Raw genomic sequence first — 20,071 nt, 5'->3', positions numbered from 1 at the left:
CAGATCAAGCTCCATACAGCTGTTATTTCTCCCAAGAAGAAAACTACTATTATTAATAGCAGCAGTTTTTTTCAGACGAAAAAAAAACTTTTGGGGTAGACTAATATAGGAACAAAAGTTGCAGCCTAACATTATGACTTTCCCATTCCAGGTTATGATCACTGTAGCTTCCACTTGCATCAACAACTTAGCAAACATGCAATGGGTGATTGTGTGCTTATCACTTATTTAGTCCCAAATTAGTATTGATTTGGATACCGAATTGTATTTTGCATAATTTTACCACACATTTAAGAAACTAAATTGAATAGAACCTTAAGTGAGATTGTGTGCACTTTTAGTTGTGTAACACAATGCAACCTCTCCAGGAAGCTACCACCATCTGGACTTGCATTAACTTTTAACACATTCAATTTCTTCCCTTTCACTGATCACATCAAGACAATATCTGGAAGTCAGTCAAAAAAAGACTTCATTTAATAAGTGATACATAAAAACTTTTGCATAGAAAAAAGGGTTACCAAAATAATAAACAATTTGCCCCTCCTCCAACTAGGAACAGTATTTTTAAAACAAATATTTTAAAAGTACATTTGTATAATGTTTAACATTCTGTTTATTGCTTTCTCCACACAGCAGAGAAATGAAGTGCATAATACATGCTGTGCTTTCATTTAACTTGCCCTCCCCCATCATTAACTCTAGCTCTTGAGTCAATGAATAAAAATACTTGTGTTATTTCATGTTGCTGTAATAATAATAACAAAGCAAAACATTTTTATAGTACTGCTTGTATGGGTAGTTAAAAAAAACATAACTTACATTTTCTGGATTGGGAACTGAACCCGTACAAAAAAAGGAAAAAAAAGGGAAACAAAATGGCAGCAACAGAAACTAACCCAAAGGTTCACGTTTGCTGCTACCTACAACTCAGCCTTTGGCAGTTTAGTTACTTCCAGTTCTCCTGGAATACAATTTGCCCTAATTTTTCAGGTATGGTACAGCCAAAGAGAACCAAATTGAGCTCTAATGAAAGCCAGTTTTCAATCAGATATGATTGAGTGGAACAAAAGAAAAAGGCCGAAGGGTAAAGTATTGTAGCTATTTAATCATACCTCTTTCTGTGACAAAAAAGGACTCTAATCTAAAGGAAGCTGTTTCCCAGCTTGCAAAAATGAACCAGACATATCAGCTGTGACTTTATCAAAATGTAGAACTGGTGGTCAATTTATGCACACTTAGGTATAATTTGACACCAATGGTTTTACAGAAAAGTGCCAGGAAGCTTGTAATTTCTTAAACCACGCTGCAAGTTTAGTGCTTTTATCAAGATTACACTGCAGACATTTGATAGATCCGCAAAACAAAGGTAAACTAGATGAGATTAAGTATATACAATCTCAGCAATCTTGTTATTTTTAAAATTCAACTCTAGCATACAGTTAGTTTGGTGGGGTCCCACTGATGCTAAAGGACGGCCACCTTACTGTGTGCAGAAGTATTTGTATCCCTATTCTGGATCTTATTATCCGAATCCAAATTCTATTGTTTCCTCTCCAGCATCATTTTCATGCTTGCCTTGTGGTTTAGACTTAAGAGGAAAAAAAAATGCAAAGAAACACATATGAACACATTGCCTATTCAGAACAGGGCAGGCACTTAAGCATTTAGGACAGCATTTGTTTTTCAGGAAGGTTTTGTGAGCTATAATCCACCACTTCCCTGGCAAATAAAAATGCATAGCAAGAACATTAATGGCGACACAGGATATCATTTGAAGACCACTGTCATCCAGTATGAGGTCTGATTCAAACAAAGTAGAAAAACAACTCCATTCTGAAGATTCTTATGGCAGAATTGCTTGTTTTCTCTTCTGTGTCTTGAGCATCCATCCGGCTCCTTGAGCTGTTCATCACCTAACCTTTGTGCAAGAGCTTTCTGTTCTAACTGCAGAAGACCTTGGGAAGGAAAAATCTAGAAAGCTCCAACTTCAGTACCCCAAGGTCGGTAGGGTTTGGTGTTTCCATTACTGCTGGGTTGCTGAGAGTTAGCGGTTGCTGAAACAGATAAAGGGGGGCTAATGGCTGTGGCAGCTGCCACTGCTGCTGCTGCACTCGGGGGAAGCATTGGGAATGCTCCAGCGAAAGACAGAGGGAAACTCTGAGCTGCTGCCGCTGCCGCAGCATGCACAGTAGCAGAAAGCGAGAGGAGAGAGGTAGAAAGTGGTGGGACGCAAGGGGCGATGCTGCCTGCCGAGGGCATTCGGAGGGTGGAATCGGCATGGGCAAAAGTGGCTGTGAGAAGAGCCGAGCCGTGGGAAGGCACCTCTGAAGCTGTGGAGAGTCTACAAGGGGAGACGTCAGAGGGATGTAATCCATTCTGCTGCAATAAAGCCGTAGGGAGATGATGGAAAGCAGCCGCCCAATGATGAGGGTGCAGAGGATGGTGATGATGTGTCATGGACGAGGTCATGGCAGCGGCTTCCCTCTGAGAAGCACACGAGCTGAGATGGGAGACTAGTCGGACTCGTAGAGGGTCTGCTGTGTCCAGACCTTCCACAGAACTCAGGTATCTTGCAACTTCGGTTAAACATTCTCGAAACCCAATGCTAATGAAATCCATGGCCAGAGCATGAGCATCAAAATAACCTGGAACACAGAGGAAAAATACACTTTAACTATCAGATGCTTCCTTTGGTCTTTCTTGTAAAGCACAGCCTGGAATACGTATTTTAGTTCTGAAATATGTTAGTAAAGATGGCTTGTAAATTAACTTGGTAAAGTTGTCATCTCAGGGATAAACATTTGAAAAAACTTTTAAAATCTGGAATTGAACTTCTATTATGATGCTTTTCACCCTGTGACTGATAAAAGCCCATGTCTGCATGAAATACATACGAATACTATTAAATTGAGTACAGGTAGTCTTCGACCTATGACGACAATTGAGCCCAAAATTTATATTGCTCGGTGAGAAATTTGTTAAGTGACTTTTTTCCCAGTTTTTCCCATTTTTATGGCTTTTCTTGCCACATTTGTTAAATGAATCACTGCAGTTGTTAAATTAATAACACGGTTGTTAAATGAATCTGATTTCCTCATTGACTTTACTTGTCAGAAGGTTGGAAAAGGTGATCGCATGACCCAGGGACATTGCAACCATCATAAATGTCAGTTGCCAAGCATCCAAATTTTGATTACATGACCATGGGGATTCTGCAAAGGTCATAAATCCCTTTTTTCAGTGCAGTTGTAACTTAGAACGGTCACTAAATGAACTGGTGTAAGTCAAGAACTACCTGTATTGAAAAGTTTGGCCGTAAAATCCTGCTCCTTATATTCACAGGGCTATTGAAAAGATATATGTGGATATATGCATAAGTATGTATGTATGTATGTATGTATGTATGTATGTATGTATGTATTTAGTCATGTTTATGTAGTGTATATTGGAGGTGGTGACTCTCAGAGAGCTGTATACAATGAAATTTCATTTTAATTTATGACAATTAATGTACATTCAAAGTGACAATAAAAGTTCTTCTAAATGTAAGTCTAAGATAAAATGAGGGGAAATCCCCACCGCCTTGGGTACTCAGACAAAAGGTAGAACATCCCAAGTTGCTAGACAGTGAAATGGGCAGAGTATAAATCTAATCAATAAATAAAATAAGCATAAAGGCAATAAATACAAAGCCTCCACACTTATTCAGCTGTAGTTCAGAAACAGTATACCGTAGTACTCAAGTCAATGGGCTAATTATAAGGCATTGAGTTGTACTGGTTAAGGTGTTGGACCAAGACTAAGATGACATAGATTCAGGTTCACCCATAGACCTGGCAATCTACTAGATGAATTGCAGGATGTAATTGTTAGGAAAAGTAGAGGAGTACTACATGGTAACTTGTGCTCTTGAAGGAACATTGGAATGTAAGAATCGAGTCAACTTGCAATAGTTCATTTAATGACCATTCAAAGTTACAATGGCGCTGAAAAAAGTAATTTATGATCATTTTTCACACTTACGGCCATTGCAGTACCCCCATGGTCACGTGATCAAAATTTAGACACTAGGCAAGTGGTTCATATTTATGACAGCTGCAGTATCCTGGGGTCATGTGATCACTCTTTAACAACAGTCACTAACTTTAACAACTGCAGTGGTTCACTTAACAACTATAGCAAGAAAGGTTGTAAAAATGGAGCAAAATTCACTTAACAAAGGTCTCGCTTAACTACAGAAATTTTGGACTCAATTATGGTCATTAACTGGAGGACTGCCTGGAATAATATTAGTAACAAAAACATCGTAATAATGGAAGCGGCAATACTTAGAGACAGCAGAACAGAAGAGAAAGAAATGGAGATCATCACAAAATATGAAGACCTGCGAACAGTAGTAGAATGACAATGGCAAAAGAAAGCAAAGATGGTGCCAAGAATAATGGATATGATTCCAATATAACTGGAGCATCACTTGAAGCACCATCAGCACTGATGACATCACCATCAGTCAACTACAAAAGGCAGCTTCACTTGGAACAGCTAACATCCTTCAACAATACCTTTAACACTTTCAAACATCTGCCTATCCCAGGTCCTTGGGAAGGACTCAATAGGTGGATAAAAATGCCAAATCCAATTTAAAACACTGGCTGATTTTGTCACCAACCGTAATTAATAAAAATAGCAGCAGCAACAAATACAGAGCAAACTCCGCCACCACTAGAGGTAAAATAGACTTTTTACTGCCAAGGACCTTTCCTCTGTAGTGATTGCTTCTTCATATACTCTAGGCCTCAATAGCCAGGTCTGATAATTTTAGGAGTCCTACTTCTTCCTTTAGTGAACATTTCTCTAGAAAAGCATAATAGAAAACACTAGTGTTTTTTCTGTATGTTCTACTCGCTTTAGCTGGACTTGCATTAAATATTTACATTGAATCTAAACCAAATTAGATTACTATTAAATAATACAATTTTTGCAATCATTATTACTGCCATCTAAAAGGCATTCACATGTTATATAAGAACTTCAATTGCTTAACTGAATGTCACGTAACATATTATTTCTTTGCTTATGCAATTGTGAGGAAATACTGTTGTAAACCCAGTATTGGTGACCATTTTCGTAGCTTTAGAATTTGATACCATAGCATGTTGAGGCAGTCACCTCTTAACTTCATTTTATATTTTTGTATTTATCTTTTACTTGTTTAAAAATATTCTCATTTTTAAAAAATCAAGCAAAACAGCATTTTTATTAAAGCAATAAAAATGAGAGATAGATCTAAAATTGTTTCCTCCCAGAAAGTAATTCTGAAGAATGTGATTACACATTCCTGATATTAAAAGAATAGGACTTAAACAATTCTCAATGGCTTCTTTTAAACAAAATATAAACTCCTGAAAACGAATTGAATTGTCTTTCTTTGTCAAACTCTACTATTTTTGAATACTAATTGCTATGTTCCAAATCACTTGTGGAGGCCTAGTCACTTTTTATGTAAAGCTGCAATCAATGTACTATCATGGATTAGGACTAAACTATGTATTAAGTTTACTTAATTCAAGAGGATACATGGTGTAGAGCAGTGGGTCTCAACCTTCCTAATGCCGCGACCCTTTAATACAGTTCCTCATGTTGTGGTGACCCCCAACCATAAAATTATTCCTAAAACCATTGAAAATATGTGTTTTCCGATGGTCTTAGGCGACCCCTGTGAAAGGGTCGTTCGACCCCCAAAGGGGTCCCGACCCACAGGTTGAGAACCACTGGTGTAGAGGATCATAGATCTCTCCCTACAGAATCAAAGCCTTAAGTTCTCTCCCCAGAAATACTAAAGAAAAATAAATTTAAAAAACCAATTACATATTTATAAAGCACCTTCATTTCTTCTTTTTAAATCCTCCTGTTTTTATACCCTAAAATGCAGCTTGCTCGGAAGTTAGACCAATGGAATTTCAAATACATATACTACGTGCTATCCTTTTCCAATATGGGAAAAACATCCCAAAATGATCATAAATGGCAAATGGAAACTAGTAATACAACTCTTTGCAACCATTTATGTTAGCATGGATGGAAATCACATGAACGAGCTGATGAATAGCCATATTTTCTAGAAAATAATTCCTGATAAAATGATTGCTGCTTAGACTGATGAAATTCATAAATCCCCTTCTTCACAGACAAGCTAAACAAGAAAATATAATTAGCTTGAAAATACCCAGTTTTAGAAATACAGTAAACATTGCAGAGAGATGATGCATTCTTTACACTGCCTTTATGCAAATTGTCAAAAAGAATCGCCGAAGCATATCTCCTTTATGTGTATTAGTTTTGCCCCCACTCTTCATAAGATTTGATTAACCCTTATGAAAAACAAGACAGGATTATGGGATAGAGAGATATAATTGCAGCAATCAAAGCTAAAAACTGCTGCTAAATAATGAGGACTCTGATCAAGCCCTGATCCACAAATCATCATCATCATCATCATCATCATCATCATCATCATCATCATCATATTATGTGGAGTGTTCAAAGCACTTCATATGTTTAATTTTTTGAGTGTTTAAAATATTACAAAACTGTTCTCTAAATCCACATAAAGCCACATTCTGTACTACATTCCCAATTCCACAAGAGAAACGTGTCAGCCCACAAAAAAGTCAGCACCTACGGTCGATCGTTCCCCCCCTTTTCCCAGTAATATTGAGTTTCCTCTTTAGCTACCAGAAAATGCAAACTTAGATGTTGTTCTGGTTATGAACGGCACAGTCTAATTTTTCATGGAAAACATTCTTTCTAGAACAAAGGGCAATGCATAAACAATACAGAAAGTTTCCTCTGGATTCACTTCCCGTGGTATAGCAACTGCATAATGAATTTTAAATTTGGTTTTGTTTCATGCCTCACAATAGTGGCCGCAGCCCTCTTTGTTTATGTTTGGGGTATTTGTTTTGTCTCTCTTGTGCCGATTGCTGTGCTCTTTGGAAACCCCAAACAGATCTCTGACTGGACTGCCTCTGAATGGAGTCTTTACTCTCCCACAGTGTTATGAAAGCCAACACAAGCTCAGGGTCAAGTGCTCCTTTTGTCCCAGTAGTTCTTTCCCACGAGTTCAACCCTGCCTTGAGCACCAATTTCCACTCCTTTAATCTAGAACTGCCAGGGGTGTTTGCAAAGGTTTACCCTGCTCACATTAGAAAATCAGTTCCTTACCTTTCCCGCCTGTCGCCTGGAGCATCTTCAAATGATCCACTGTCATTTGCAGGATTTCTGCTTTTTCTAATTTGGCAGATCCCTTTGAGATAAGAGGCACAAACAATAAAGGCTTAAAAGTACTGTGTGCTTTGATTTGGTATCCTCCCTTTTGAGCTCCATCTTATGGTTTCAATTTTCCCAACCATTAGAGCATTCTCAGTTTAATTCTTCTACTGAGCATCTGTAGTCCAGACTTTACTATTACACACAAGCACTATATATCACACTGCATAACGTGACATATATAATGCATGTGCTTCTATGGAGCATGGAAAAGCATAGACAACGATAATATAGACGATAGATAGATAGATAGATAGATAGATAGATAGATAGATAATTTTATTTCTATACCGCCCCTCTCCCGAAGGACTCGGGGCGGTACACAGCCAAGTAAAAACACAATACAAACATCATAATTAAATTTAAAAATTATTAAAATTCTTACATTTGCGGCCGAAATTCGTTAAGAACCCAAAAATTTAAAAACTCCAAATTTAAAACTCCATTATAAAGATAGCCCTGCCTGTCGGAAGAGCAGGGTCTTGAGGGCACAGCGAAAAACTCGGAGGTCAGAGATTGTGCGTATTTCCAGGGGCAGTTCGTTCCAAAGGGCACGACAGTATAGACAGTAGAGCTATATAGCTCAATATCAGACTCAGCAGAATCAGCATACAACCCTAGGAAAACATTTGCAAAATCCACTATGGATTCTTTATATGACCAAATGAAACAAATGGAAACTGCCATAAACAATGGCAATCTTTCCAGGTGCAGGAAAACGTCATACCAAATAGAGCCCAGCTATCAGCAATGATGATCTTCAGCTCCATGAAAAGCACAAGCAAAGCTAGTTTTATTGATTTATTGTCATTTTAAAAAATGTACGTGCAAATACTGGAACGCTATTCATATGAATCTATAGTATGGTGAAACGCCATGTTTTAGTTCTAGCCTAATCTTGTTTTCCTTTTGGGCAGAGAATCAGTTCAAAGTTCTAGTTAACCTGTTTCCATATTAGCCAACTGTCCCTGGGAGAAAGAGTGATGGCAGATTAACAGTTGTCATGATCAGGGGCATGTGTGGCAGGTGCCCAGCATTTTGTTTTTATTTGCAATAGGCACAAAAGAGTGGAGGGTCTCTAATTGCATGGCTGTGGCTACCATTATTTTTACCCTCCCCCAGCTGCAGATGAATGTAGGCATGAGGATGGGTTTAGCAAACCATTAGCTTTTAATTTACAATTAATTATCTGTTCATATACGTATATTCAGGTTTAAAGAAATTGATCTCTTAGAAATAATATTTGGGCTTTTCCCTACTGCTGATATGAAGTGCTATCCATCTGTCCCTGAGTAAAGTACACTGGTGTGAAAATTGATATCCCCATTCCCGAACAAATTCCTCAGTCATCATGGATAACAAATCACAAGACTGGTTTTATATACCATGGGCTCTCCTTAGAGTTGAATTAAAGGGTGAAACACACCTGAAGCCCCGGGACACGATTAAGCCTATCTCATTCATCGGATAAAATGATAGGACATCTTGGGAACACAAGCAAAGAAAGATAGTGCCTTGGCATATTTTTCTCGAGGTCATGTACAAGTTGGGAAAAGTCTTTTAAGATGATCACTTTCTCCTTACTTAAATATACCAGTAACCGAACAACCTCCTAATCTAACATGTTTTGGATATTAATAATAATTTAGTACCATTAGTTAAGAAACTGGTTTTAAGTAACTTATTCTTGTTATTGGTGATGCCATTTAAAGTTCTTTCTTTCTGTTAACTATCCAGTATCTTTTGTTGTCTCATTTTATTGCATAATTTCATAAAGTTTGAGTTAAACTAGTACATCTTCCAAATGTAACTGGAAATCAGGCAAGCCTACAAATGAATATTCAAGTAATACCCCCAGTACAGAGCAGACATGCAACATTTCTTTGGATGAGATTACATCAACTTTCCATAGCAATACGATTAAAATAATTAATAACAGCCATTTTAGATCAAGATAAAGCAGCTATAATGATCTGGCTTTGGGTCATTTAAAAATTGATTTCAAAAGGGTCTTATTTACATTAAATGTTACTGTTATAAAGTGTGTGCGCGTGTACATTTACGTGCTGGTATTTAAATTGTTTTCTAAAATTTAGTTTACTCTATATTCCTCAAATTACATTTTGTCCTCTTCTCAATATTAATCTTTTTCATAAAGTGCAGAATTATAATTACTTGTTCCTGAGTAGTTTCCAAGGTCTTTGAAAGCCTTGTTTTACAATGTTTGTGATTTTCTAAAAGTAAATAATTTATTGCAATTAATAACTGTTGGCTCTTGTCCTGGTTTCTTTGACTGGCCAAAAACACCTCCAAAATAGATCCCTTTGCAAATTGCTCAAGATAAAGTGTGACCACCAGGAAAGAAGTTTTATTTATTTGTTGTTAATTTTTTTACATTACGCTATAATTAGTTTATTACCTCATATCTACATTATGTGTACAATCTGTTCTCTAACCATAAAATAAGCCATCACTTTCTACTTGAGTCAAAGGACAGAGAGAGAAAGTGATCTGAGGTCTAAGCCACAATATTTATTGTATTTTTAATGGTACAGCTTTCTTAATGGGGCATCACTTCCCTTACAAAGTGAAGTGGTAAATGCCAACAGTAACTGAACTAAAATGAGACCAACTGGAAAAATTATGGGGAGGTCCCACCATCGTTGTGACTTTTCCAGAAGTACATAAAAAATAGATATAAACATTGATATAAAAGAAAATGTAACTGCCCTAGAACAATGAATACAAAGAATGCTCATTAGAAACAAAAAATATTAAAAGCTATTTGCTAAAGAAAATTAAGAAGCAAAAGTTGTGGTGAAATTGAGTGGAGTATACTGAATACGTAGCTGAACTGAAAATCCTAAAAGCAGGATGTAAGATCTTATTGATATTAAGTTACTTACAATGTAAAATTCATGTTTACCCACTAAGTGAAATAATCTATGGTAAGTGTTCTAAACTGAAACGCAAATATTTCTAATGGTAGTTTATATTTTCCTAGATACCCTTGCAACTTTAAAGCGTAAGGCATACATTTCTTAAAATATCTGTCCCTAACCTACTACCTTCTAAATATCTCAGAATACAAATCTATAATCTCTAAGTAGCATAACAGATGAAACACCTGCACAATAAGTAAGGGAAGTATGCCTTAAAATATTTTTTTTGTAGTTAAGAGGATCCTTTTGGATCATGTGGATCACATGTTGATTGCATACAGGTTGATCACTAGGTATGATATAGCATTTCTTTTTAGTGGTCAAAGGCAGAACATCTATCATTAAACACGTATTGCAAAACTTTCATAGACATTTATGTTGTAAATTGTCTAATGATAGTATTCTAAAGAATTGAAGCTGCTGATTTATTGAATTCTCTATTTTCTGAGGTTTCAGACATAACCAGAATTGGACGATGTACCCAAAACCTCCTAACTTATTATTGAAAATCACCAAATCATTCTTTTCTTTACTTCACAAACTTATCAAGAGTTTTATTTTATTTTCTAACATGTAGTATAAATTGTTCCTGCCATCTAAGCTGATTCAGGAACCACCCATGGATCTGGGTTGGATCTTTGTTCACCTCTTCAACTTGTAGAGTTTTTGGCTAATTGTCAATTATTTGGGAAATAGTGAGGATGGCAGAGGGGTGAATAAAATTTGTCCTTCAAATCCGAAGTTATTTCATTCCTTATAATTATGACTTCAGAGGAATCTTTATTCTGAACAATTATAATTTTTAATTGGGTACTTATTATATTTTTGAAGAAAAGTATACAGTACTCAGAAATTAAAGGCTGAAATGTGTTCCTATAGATTGCATCAGTTTTTGTAAAATGCCCTGAACTAATTGTTTTTAAGGTTGTGTTTTTTTTAAGGTAAGGATAAAACTATACAAAACAAAGTTAAACATTTTATTTCCTGTCCTGCCATGTATCTTTCAAATCAGTATGTTCACATAATAGAGAAAAAAATTTACTTTGTTTAATAGCTGGGACAATTCTGAAAGTAGAATATTAGTCCTCTTTCATGTGAACCTTTTGGGAAAATTTCCATTTAAAATATTAGTTTTGAGTCATTTCAAATATAGCATGAGTAACACACATTACATCAGATTTTTTTTCTATACCTTTTAAAAAATCTAGCCAATTATAATGACTCTTAAAATATTAACTGAGCTAGACAAATTAATGGGAAAAGTACAATGATACTGTAGAATTTATCCAGAAGAGAACTTGTCATATGTTTAAAATTTTACCAGATAAAACAATAGGAAGAGCTACAGAAAATTACTCCCATCCACCCACAAAAAAACCCAGAAACAGCATAGGCATTCTTGCTCAATGTAGTAGCGAATAATAGAATGAAAATATTTTTCAGCTTTGCGGAGTTTTGCTTTTCATAGGTTTGCCACAACAGGGCATTTTATTGAAATGCCTGTTCCCCCACATCGGGCACATTCAGTCTTTCATGAGCTCTATGAAAGACACAACAAAATGACCTACAGAATCATTTATTTATTATGCTTACTTGTTTTTCAAAAGCAGTTGGTACAAGTCGCCTCAGTTCAGATAAGCTGTTATTTATACGATCACGGCGCCTTTTCTCTATAATCTATTCCAATAAAAACAAAAAGCATATGCGTATGTAAGCATTAAAACTATAGGAAGAACAAATATTTACACAACTGCAAATGTTACATTACGAATACACTGGAGGGAATTCCTTACCCCTCTTCTTTTTTTCCTGGCCATAATCTGAGATGTTGTGATAGGAGAATTTGACCGGATCACAGAACTGGCATTAGGCCTAAAAAACAGTTGAAAAGACATGTCAGGTGTTGGATCCCATTGATGCATTTTTTTTCTTACAAAGAGTTAATCCTTTAACCCAAGCTGAAAACAATATAAATACAAGTTTAAACAATTCCCCCTCACCATTTCTTTTAAATTAGCAAGCCACAAAGTGTGTTTTAAAAAAATTGTTTCAGGCAGTGATTAGGAGAGATCATTAAATAATAATTAAACTGACGATCATATACTCAAAAGAACCCTACTATTAAAATTCTGAACATGAGAGCATGCCAAGCTGCTGCTGACAATGCGTTTTGTATTAGGACACAATTACTTGAATCAAAAATACATGTGCCTCCCTTTCATCTCCGAATGGCACATATATGGCAGAAATAATAAAAAATGTTTATTTATAAAATATACAGAAATTGTGGCCTCAGAAAGATAGAGTCCTGTTCTGTATATTTTACTGAGCATTTTAACTACAGCAAAATATATAACCAAAGCAAGGCATATATTTTTTGACATAAATTACATCCAGGTATAAAAGGTTAGGAACAGAACTGCATGTAGAAATCTGAACATTTCAATAAAATCTATGGAACTTGTTTTTCAATTTACACATGTTCAGGCATACATTCCGCATTATAATGAATATGTGAAATTAGTTTGTAAATGTAAAGATGCAATAAACACACACAACAAATGTATACTATGGACAAAGTGTACACTTTTTGTAATTCATCTATTTAGAGAATATTATAGACTTTTATGCTTTTTTTATGACACCCTAATAGACACCCTATTATTTCTCTTATCCATTTAGCACAGCTTCTTTTTTGGCTTTATTCAAACAGTTATACTGACTTGAATTAAATTTTCCCTTAGGACAAAGATCCTTAATCTACTTACATTTACCTTCTGACTTTTAAGACTACTCTAAACTGGGTTTAAGACTTTCATAAAGTAACTTAATTAAAACTAATTGTTCAGTTAATCTGCACTAGCTAATTTGCTGTGTGTCAAGCCTGTGATCAGGTGTGAGTTACTAACCTTTGTAGCACATATAATATACTAGCTAACATTGTCTGATGCCCTGAAGCAAGGAATCAATAAAGATTAATTTCAAGTGCATCATGAAAGGTAATTTGGATTCACTACATAATATTAGACAATGATCTACATGTTGAAAACTCTACTATCTCAGCAAACTCAGAAAAATACTACTTATCAGCTGAAAAATAAAACTGATCTCATAACCAACTATATGTAATGTTACTATTATATGTTCTCATAGGTTCTTTATTAATTACAATACATTTAAAAAGGCCTACAGGCACAAAGTACAATACTTTTTAAATTGTACTATTTTCAAAGAAAATAAAGGAAACATGACCCCTTTTTCTTTTCTAGGAACTTGTGATACTTTAATGTCTGTAGCTGAATAACCAACTAAAATTCCAAGGTTGACTGACAGCACTCTTGTAAGCACATCTTATTGTGCTCCTTAATAAGTGCCTTTCTTCAATCACTGGATCACAGAATCTAAGGACTGTTAGACAAGCAGGAGAACATCATGCAGTGATAGAAGAATTGAAGCGGATCTATCTATTTTATTTTATTTATTTATTTTATTTTGTCAAGTACATATTAGATAATATATAAATATAAGCATGAATTGAATACATAAAATGAATACATAAAATGAACAATTAAAGGGAACATTAGGACAGGGACAGTAGGCATGCTGGTGCTCTTATGCACGCTCCTTATCTAAACAGTGTCCCTCTTACTGGAAGTAAAATATAATCAGACTGAGATTCTAACTTATCTAATAACTGAATCTCTTCATTTTCTCTTGAATTTCTTACCATCCATCCTTTCCAGAAGATAAACCTAGAATGCTTTCAGGCATACAACTCCAACTACTGTCAGTCAAAGGACACTAAATACTACATAACAGAAAATATGGAAAGGGCAGCTGACAACAAAGTCTTAAAAACAGAATATAAAAATCTGGACTGCCTGAAGCATTATATAAATCAGCTTTATAGGCACCTTCTGGCAATCTGGCTTCTAATACATCCTCTTCTCTCAAGTCCACGTGTAGAAATTCCAGGAAATTCCAGGAATGCACATCACTTAAGGTTTGCAAGATATAAATTCAAATCCAAGGGCTTTTTTGACATCATCTAGTAACCCCAAGAAAGAGCAGCCTTGCCCCTTATTGCAGGATCTTGCAGAATAGCATCTATTCATTGCTTTGCTACCCCTGAAGATGTTCATTGCCTTCCAGTGTTACAATCTTCCTATTGCTTTTTCTCTTTACTATGCTCCGAAATAAAACCCATAGCTTCCTCTTTTTCTAATATTGATAGAGGTGGCTAGGATAAAAACTGTTGCTCCCTGCCTTTTTTTTTTCTTCCTCTGCCCTAACAACAGTCTTATGCACAGTCATTCTGAACATCTGCATTTGGATGTCCGGCTGAAACAGGGCACCAGAAGGGTAAGTGAAAATATTAAAGTATAAAGAAAGAAGTGGGTATCTTAATGTAGGAGCCATGAAGTCAGAACACAGCAACATGCAGCTCAGTGGATGAAGGCAAGAATGGCTCTTAGTCCCTGTCCCAAACATCCACAGGGAACAGCCAGAGTCCATGAGGCTGAGCCTGAGGCACTTGCACTCCTAAATTCCTTCCCCCACTCCCTTGAGTTGCAAGAAAGAACAAGCACAGGCTGAACGTTTAAAGGAGGGAAAAGAAGGCTTTTTCTTACCCGGAATAATTATTTTCGCTCCCTACGTCTATAGTCTCGTCCATATCGCTATCTGAGGTAGTGTCCTCGCAAGGTCGCTTCATCGTAGCCGAAGGAGACAGTCCAGCTTCCAAATCAGGAGGTAAATAGCAAGAATTTGAGGTTGTGAATAGGCTTTTTTTTTTTTTTTTTGGACAGTCTCTGGATTGAGTCCGCCTATCCCCACCCCCCACCCACCCCAAGCCGGCGCCAAGAAATCGAACGGATTTCTGAAGCTCTTTCCCACGGTGCAGCTCAGCCTCAAGCTCCAGGCCCCGCCCAGACGACGAAGTCACTCCCCCTCTCTCCGGGAGAACCACTGGATTGAGAAAGCGGAGGAGTGAGTGACAGGCCTCCTTGCCAAGTGCTTCTGTTCCCTTCTTCATTGGCTGAATGAGCCGAAGCGGTGGCAGCGCCAAGCTCTCCCGGGTGTCTTGGAAGCGTGGGAAAGCCCCGAGCGCCTCTCGCGCACAAGGGAGACGGGGGAGGGAAAAGGGGGTGGGAGGACGGCGGGCTGGCGCTGGCTGGGAGGCACCTTCAGGTCTGCACAGCCCCGGCTGGATGGGGACAGCTAGCTTGGGCAGGAACCGCTCCTAAGCATGTGTGCCTGCTGACTGCCTCGCGGATGCCGTGCGCGCAAAGAGGAAGCGTGCACACGGACTTGCAAAATGCAAACAGATTTTTTAAAAAGTCGTTCTGCGTAGACGGTTGGCGCGCCTGCTTGCACTTTTTAAACTTTAACCCCAGGAAAAAAAATTGGCATGAAAACTAAGCTAGGAACCAGTGAATACCTAGCAAGTTTTCGGATGCGAGCATCTATTTCTATACAGGAGGCACAGAATAAAGGAAAAAATGGAACATTTCTGGAGACAGATTAACACTACATGTACACAAGCGCATATACACATATACTTAACACGGGATTGGTTTGCCTATCCTTGTCCCTTTTTTTTTTATTATAGAGTGATTTGGGTCAACCGTTCCCCCACCCCCGAATTCTAAGCACCACGTACCTCAAAACACGTTGTTAGTTGCGAAGTCGTGTCCGACCCATCGCGACCTCATGGGCAACATTCCTCCAGGCCTTCCTGTCTTCCTCAAAATATGACTTGACTTTTAAAAAACCCCAAGGCCACCCTTTCTCAGAAGCAGAGAAAAGCTTAAACTAGAAGGCAACAGTGAGGCCACTTTTGGAGCACTTAATTTGGAATAGCTTTGAAAGGTTCTATAGGATCTTGCAGTAGGAATGGCTAGCTAAAGAAAAGAATCCAGTGGATAAAGATAAATATCTAGAAATAATATAGTTGCCTCTTCCAAAGAAATAGGGTCTATTTGCAGGAGTGCTTAAGAAATATTAAATGGAGACAGAATCTCAATTAAGAAAAGCCAAGTAATTTGCTTATTCTGTTTTTCATTCTGCTTATTTCAACCTCAGTCCAGCATCTTCATTTAAACTTAACCTCTTTAGCATTTTCTACCTTGCAGGCGTCTTCCTATACTTTCTCACAACTTCCACTCCATTTTGGTGGGCAACCCCTCAGCCCAATTGCATTTAGGATCAAGGGCATTATGTCCTGGAATTGGGCTGCTTTGAACTGGGAAACGCATGGGTACCATTGACAGGTGGGGTCCCCCCCCCAGGAGTTGTTCACAGGAGCAAGCCAGGAATACGTTGTGGAAAGAGAACAAAGGAGATGGCCAAGGTGCTATTATTTCTGGTTCATGCTGCTGATTATTACCACCACCGCTAACATTGGGTAAACATGCCTTCCCTTGTCAACTGACTCTGGTGTCATCGCCCATCTTGAGCTTCTCAGAGAGAAGGCAGGGTATAAGTGCTTTAAGATGTGGTTGAAAAGGAGACAAGGAGAAGAAGAGAATAAATGAAGGAAGGGAGATGAAGGAAAGGGGTAAGAAACAACAGCAGAAAAGAGCAAAGACCCGAAAGAGTAAGCAGGAAGCTGAGGATCATGTTGCCTCTTTGAGAAGAAAGTCAAGAGTCCCGGGGCGCGTTGGTTAAATGCAATATACAATTAGAAGAGTGATGGGCAAATGCACCCAAATGCAGGCACTGTGATGAGAAAGCCCCTGCTGGGAAAAGCGGGAGACAACGGCTTGCTAGGACGGCTTCCCCATGTGAACAGAAACCTGACCCATTTCAGCTTGGCTGGTTTTGGAAACGTACTGTACTGCTGGTCGGCCTGTCTCTGTTCCAACACTTATCCTTCAATGTGATTTGTCCACGGTAACATCCAACCCTGACAATGTCAGTTGCTTGGTTTTCACACTTAACCAGTGAAGAGATACTGGATGCCCTCAGAGGTGTTGTGCGGCTGGCTTTATGAAGATAACAAGCCTGCAGATTTGAAAACTAGAAGGCCTCAAAGTTAGGAGGGAGAAGTGGCAGGAATGTAAGCTTTGGCCAACATTCCTCAACAGATCCTGAAAATTCTGCTGAACGCATGACAAAAATCTGTCTTCTTCTCAAGCTTTTTGCCCCATAGTAACTCTATATAAGGCTATGGTATGGGGTGGGGGAGGGGGAAGTGGCACCTTCAGCTCGATTCCCAGGTGAATTCTTTGCTCTTCTTCATTATTCACCACAAACATCAAACGATTTTCTTTGTGAAATTGGGAAGCATTATATGCTTGTGTGTGTGTGTGTATATATATATATATATATGTAGCACATAAATAACATGAAAATATTTTTTTTAATCTAATAGAATGGAATAATGCAGTGTGGTAATGAGAGGATCAAACTTTATTTGTCCACCCAAATTTCCCTCGCACGAAGTTTTTCCAAATTTGGTAAGAAAACCTGTTGGTCGATGCTTGTAAGCTAATTCTCACCTTACCTATAAAGGTGAGTAAGAATGTAAAATATAATTACCGCCTATCCCTCTTCATGGATTATGGGCGATGAAAAGACAAGACAAATACAATCTGCAAAGACCACTTATATTTCACATTTTAGCTTTAGCGAATGGGCGATATATCGGGTTTTTAAACCCGTCCTACTAGTTCAAAAGATTCATAATGAAAAATTATGTCACTGAACCCAAATTAAAATATCCCTCAAAGGAAATGAAAAGGGTTTCGGGAAACGGGGACCCCAACAGAAGGAATTTGCATAAAGTGAGTTTCCCCAATTGGGAGTGACTTTCCCAGTTGCTCAAAAGAACTCTGAACGGACGAATTCCTCCGGGGAAACGATCGAGCAGCGAGGCGAAACGAGCGCTTCGCTTCTCAGCGCCTTTCGGGCAAGCGGGCGCGCGGGGAAAAAGACCTTGCCGCGGCTTCTGGGGCTGCGCGGGGTAGGGCTGCGCGCGGCAACGCAGGCAAGAGGTTTCAAAAGCGTAACAGAGATCACATCCCAACCCCGTTTGCACGGGGGGCGCGTGCCGGGGAGGAACCCTGCGGGGAAGTCTGAAGAAACAATTCCAGGCGTATCCGAATGAAGTGCACTGGAGGTTCTTGAAGACAGGCAAAAAAAAAAAGTTAAAATCGAAATTAGGGCGCGTGGGAACGAGTGGGGCAGTTAAAACAATTTTTAAAATAGCAACGCTTAAGAGCTGGAAAATTTAACATTTTTGAAGGAGAGAATTGGGAGTCTGGTGGGCTAAACGCGTCAAGTGAGAAACTGACGTGGAAGAACCTAGGCGATAGCAGGCAGCGCAAAGGTTCCTAGGAGGAAATTTGAGTGGGTGAATAAAAGAAAACGAAACAAAACAAAAAAACGCGCGTGCTCGCGCGGTGGCGCGTGCAGGTGATTAAAGGTGAGAAGCGCCGTTTTGCCAAAATATTAAAGCGTGGAAAAAAAAGCGCGCGTGGTGCAGTGAACGCAAAGCGTGGAACGTATGGCTGAGGGGTGCGAGTGCGTGCCCTCGTAGTTTAGAAAAGAAAGCCTTACTAAGTTCCTTTTTCATCCACGCCCCAGGCTGTGTAATTATATATAGTGACATGTTGCATGTCGCTCTTTCATGTGGCTGTTGTTACTGTGTAAAGGCACTGTGGGATTTCATGCTTCATTGCCTCTACAGGAACATCCTTTTCATGCTGATGTTTGCAGAGTTACTAAAAAGTGCACCACTACTCAGACACAACAAAAGCAACAGCTCTCTCCCACCCCACCCCACCCCCCAGCAAAAACAAGCGGTAGTTCTCAGGGTTTTTCAAAATATCCTCCACAATGGACTGATTTAACAACTGGATATATACACATTGCAGCATTGCTTCCCCCCCCCCCCCTTTCTGGGACATATGGTGGGAATTTATAATGAAAGAATGACAGTTTTTGAAACACAAATTGAAAGACTGAAATATAAATCAAAGGCCGATATTAAACGTTTTACTTTTTTTACTTTTGAATTCCAGTAGATTTAAAATGCTTATTAAGGTTAACATCCCAAAAAAGACTTACTTGGGAGTAAGTAATTCACTGGGACTGCAAAGTATTTATTAGGTGTGTGTATGTTGCCTTTGTATCATTGTTGGACTAGAAGAAATGTAAAGTTGTACCACCTTAGATTCTATTATGATCGCTATAATAATTCTCTTTATTTTGTTTAAAGATTGTTCAAATCAAATTGAGTATTTCTTCAGATTAGCTATGCTCTTGGAATCTTAAAAATTCAAAAAAATTCAAAATAGCAGCACAAGTGGCCTCATTTCCTTTTTAAAAACATGTTAATCATTTATTTAGAAATGCAACCCTATTAACTACTTAATGATTACCTCCAAGCACATAAAATGGAATGGGGGTGGTGTTAAGATTTAGATATAATTTTTGCCACAGCTGTCACTTATCATTAATGTGCTCTTTTAATTGTTAGCTGCCACCTTTATCTCCCTACCTGAATAGTAACTTTCTTGAGCTGTTTTGAGTAGGCTATAGAGAGAGTTAACAAATTAAAAATAGTAAAATAATATTGCCTGCAATGGAAAGTAATTATTAGTAATAATGGTTGTGTTCTGAAGTTCCTAAAATATCTAAACTGTGTGTAGTGATAACACATCTTTGAGATTTTAGGAATTTCTGAGGGCATCATGAAGATACCAATGACTGACATTTTTTTCATCTGCCTGTCATCTCCCTGATTAGTATATTTTCATAATACCTTTATATTAAAATAGTTTAAGGTTAGA

General features: G+C 37.9%; 1 protein-coding gene across 1 annotated transcript; it reads right to left on the bottom strand.

Annotated features, from left to right (window-relative positions):
* Positions 1 to 449: 449 nt before the first annotated feature.
* HEY2 (hes related family bHLH transcription factor with YRPW motif 2) lies at positions 450 to 15,173 on the bottom strand. The gene is made up of 5 exons (XM_034418740.3): positions 14,906 to 15,173; positions 12,068 to 12,146; positions 11,868 to 11,951; positions 7,228 to 7,309; positions 450 to 2,648 (listed from the first exon to the last, which is right to left on the bottom strand). The coding sequence occupies exons 1-5, from the start codon at positions 14,986 to 14,988 to the stop codon at positions 1,975 to 1,977; spliced, it is 1,002 nt and encodes a 333-aa protein (XP_034274631.1). The 5' UTR covers positions 14,989 to 15,173; the 3' UTR covers positions 450 to 1,974.
* Between the last annotated feature and the right edge of the window lie 4,898 nt (positions 15,174 to 20,071).

This window comes from Pantherophis guttatus, chromosome 1, assembly GCF_059756535.1.
Source record: "Pantherophis guttatus breed Tessera chromosome 1, ASM5975653v1, whole genome shotgun sequence".
In the NCBI taxonomy this organism is placed as follows: domain Eukaryota; kingdom Metazoa; phylum Chordata; class Lepidosauria; order Squamata; family Colubridae; genus Pantherophis; species Pantherophis guttatus.
The sequence above is the reverse complement of the archived record's forward strand: the minus strand, read 5'-3'. Positions and strand labels throughout refer to the sequence as shown.